General features: G+C 41.4%; 1 protein-coding gene across 1 annotated transcript in view; it reads right to left on the reverse strand.

The window, feature by feature from the left end:
• Window positions 1-3,366, reverse strand: part of LOC116841023 (SIN3-HDAC complex-associated factor) — a 12,929-nt gene extending 9,563 nt beyond the window's left edge. The window contains 2 exon segments of the mRNA XM_032808503.1: window positions 3,286-3,308; window positions 3,310-3,366. Of these exon segments, the coding sequence (XP_032664394.1) occupies window positions 3,286-3,308; window positions 3,310-3,351 (65 nt within the window). The 5' untranslated portion in view covers window positions 3,352-3,366.
• Window positions 3,367-3,796: the final 430 nt, after the last annotated feature.

The following is a 3,796-nucleotide window of genomic DNA, read 5'->3' on the forward strand; positions in this document are numbered from 1 at the left end:
TCTCTCTCTCTCTCTCTCTCTCTCTCTCTCTCTCTCTCCCTCCCATCCCCCTCTTTCTCTCTCTTCCCTCGTGAATCCGAAGTGAATGAAACTTAGCAAAAATGTGTGTGTGTGTGTGTGTGTGTGTGTGTAAAAGAAAGAGGAAAAGTGGTACCATGCCCTAAAAGAGATGAACATCCGCAAAAGAAGAAAGTGTTGGCGAAACGAGAACGAATGCACATACACCTTATTGTCGAAGGAGAACGAGTCTGTCGTGTTCTCACTCGCTCCTCTAGAAATCGGGCGATCGAGACCGCGAATTCCCTCCTCCTTCACCATGTCCCTTATTGGGCCACCATCTGAATCGTGACGTCGCTGACCCGCTTTTGAGAAATTCGGTAAACAAGGCCCCGCGCTGCCACCGTCGCTCAAGACGAGAAACCGTGGTACCACAACGACAACCACGAACGTGATATTGAAGGACAAATTTTTCAATTGCGAGATCACAATTTTCGCATTTTTCAAGAGTATGCGCTTTTCACGTGAAATTCAATACTAAATGTTACTGTAGTGTTACAAAGTTCTAACGCTGTAATACTGTTACAGCTGAATATTATTAATATTATTGGTAATCGATATGAAATTTGACAGAAATCGAAAAAAAGGAAGAAGTAACTAAAATAATTATAAAGATCCGCCAAAAAAAGAAAACCATTGATTTAGTAAAATCATACACACTCGATATCTCGTCTAAACAACGATATTAATAAAAAACATATTACTGTCGAATAAGTTTTAGAACAGCGATATATAGGACAATTGAAGAAAGTAAAAAAACCCCTAATAAATTAAATTATTGATTCGAAAACTCTCATATTTTCATGCTATCATGGGATCAATTTAGACTGTTGCGCGTCGCCTTCTAGAAGAAATTTCCTTCTTTTAAGTAACAGTTAAAAGTATATATTCAACTAAAAGTATATATTCTCTTGATAATAGTTTTCAAATATATTCATTGCAAATTTTGGGAAAGCTCATTATCTTATGCACGCCAAAAAAATTTATTCTCTCTACAAAAATATATTATAAAACATTATCGAAGAACAAATTTACTGTATGTAATAAGTAAACGTGATTTTTCTTTTATAAATAAATGTAATGAATAAATTTTATGCTCACGATAGGAACACGTGATGAAATTTCCGGAAATACTTGAATCAAGTAACGTTTACTCGCTGTTTTTATTTTTTATGTACTTTTCTATATGCGCGAGAGAACGTAGCTTTGCAAATGCCTTATTTATTTACCGCGAATGGTCGTGATGTTTTCGGTCAATCATTAATCAATCTCGACCGATTCCGAAGGCCGTACGTATCGGTGCAATTAATGGTTGCAACGTATCTCCCATCGCGAGATAAGACAATCGCGAAAGAGAGATGTCAGTAGTGACTGTTTAGCCGTTTATCTCACACGATTGAAATAATGTCGATATTTGGGATATCGATGTCTCTTTATACTGAATGAAAGATAACTTGAAACAATAACGTAAAGGATAATCAACCAATTGCTTTGTATATTTGCCGCGTTTAATGATTATTTATTCAATTTTGTTTCAATATCTCACACCAAAAAGTTTCTCTGGGAAGTCTATACTATATGACATAAATGAAAGAGAATCAACTATTTTATATAAAATAAAATAAGAGAAGTGATATACACACGCATAATAAATAATAAATAAAATCTTTGGTTTTGTGCAAATTCCTGATCAAGTTCTCGTCTCATAGGAGCCGACTCGACAAAATGATTTCGTCGGAAATAAATGTGGATGCGCGAAAAAAGCGACGTTATTTCGAGAAGACACGCGTCGCATAATAATAATAATCCGCGCATTGCACTCACGTTGGTGTTTTTCGCCGCGCTATTTTTAGCCACCGTGTGTTTTGTCGGCACGCAACGCTGTTCTACGCACTGCGTTCAAAAAAATATCGCGCTTCTTTAAACGCCTGTACGATCAAATATATCCAAGTGCGAATGTGTAGTCTCTTCGAGATAATTTTACACAGAAAAGGGAAATGAAGAAAAAGGATTTCGCTACACGAGCATCTATAAAATGCTCTGGCCAAGCATGCAAATATACTGATACGATCAATCGACACACATGTTGCAATTAGAACGCCTTATAACAATGTCGTGTGAACCGATTACAAAAAAAAATCAAGTTATTTATCTAGGAATATTAATACTAACTCTTATCATTACGTTTAGACGGTAAAATCGTTATTAAAAATGTAAATGTGAAGAGAGCGTTTGCCAGCGAGAGGTTAACGAAACATACGCTTTCCCCTCGCGCTAGTGCACTCGCTACGGAGCAGGGGGCCGACGGGAGCACGAGACATGCGCGAAGACGTGCGCGAGCGTAACCGCGATATGGCGCGTGGCAATTGGTAGTAGCCGCCATGACTGCCGCCTCCTGCCTCTTGACGATGGAACTGGCAACGGTCGCGAATGTCACTCGTTGCGGCTCTTGCGAATTGTATATCGCGTACGTTAAAGCTTAGGTTAGGTTAGGACGAGTTACACACGAAACGAAAAAAAAATCCATTTGCTCTGACAATACTTGGTGTACTCGATCACCACCTTTTCCCTGATCGTTTTTTCCGCCCAAGCTGCACAAGTGTAGTATCGACATGCACATATATATTAGATATACAACGCTGTATAGCCAAAAAGAAATGCAACCGCTGCGACTGCAGCGGCGGCAGTGGCGACATTACGCGCCATGACAGGTGATACCCAACCGATGCTCGCGTGACGTGACACAACAACACGATACGATACAATGCCGATGCCGACGAAGACGTAAACAACAGACAAAATGTATACGCATAAATGTAGCGCGCCTTAACAACGTTATGTAAAAACGCAACGGGCAAGCACGCCTTCTGTCGAGCAGTAATCTGCGGCGGGAAACCGGGAGCAGGGACTGAGACGCGAGACATAACGAATGATCAGAATCGACGATGATATTCGATTGACAGAAGGCGGACTCATAAATCCCTCGAGGATACGATAATACGTCGAGCTTGCGTGCTCATCCGCACCGCAGAGACGAACGTGCCACACGATGTGACACGCTACGACGCGACGCGCACGTAACGTCGGTGACGAACATATTTGCGGGTGGCGCGACGCGTGACAGACGGCGCGCATTACCACACCGGCGGCCGCTTTGTGTCGATTACGTCGCGATTACGCGCTTTTTCCCTTTATTAACAATGTTTCGTAGTAACGGCTGTTGCTTACCTCGTTTGTCGGCACAGATGACGGCAGGTGACGGCCCGATGATTTTGGAAGCTCGTGCGCACGCATGCAAGCACGCACGTACGTCAGTGTTGCCAGACGCGTCGTACGCCACCACGGTCCGGTCCGTTTCGGCGTAGCAGTGGTAGTAGTACCACCCAACCTAACCTTTGCCAACTTCTTCCCAACCTAACCTAATCCAATCGAATTTCAAATCTGTCGATGCACATAACATGTGTTCTGTGCAAGGTGAGAGATATCTATCCTGAAATAACGTCATTCGACAGCAGATCAGGCGATAGTTTATCAAGCTAAAAGCCTCCGCACAAGAACATGTTAAAGTTTACAGATTTTTCTGTACGTTGATTTAAGTTTAAGTCATAGGCCGGTATTCATAGTCAGGGAGTCGATTCTGTATCTCGAAACGAAGTGAAAATTACAAAAGTGAGCAAATATACTAGAATATTCGTAATTTCATTGGTCAGTGCCTAGTGAATGTGCTCACTTTTATAAT

This window comes from Odontomachus brunneus, unplaced genomic scaffold (assembly GCF_010583005.1).
Source record: "Odontomachus brunneus isolate Ranch 3 - 2012 unplaced genomic scaffold, Obru_v1 Obru_scaffold_013, whole genome shotgun sequence".
In the NCBI taxonomy this organism is placed as follows: Eukaryota; Metazoa; Arthropoda; class Insecta; order Hymenoptera; family Formicidae; genus Odontomachus; species Odontomachus brunneus.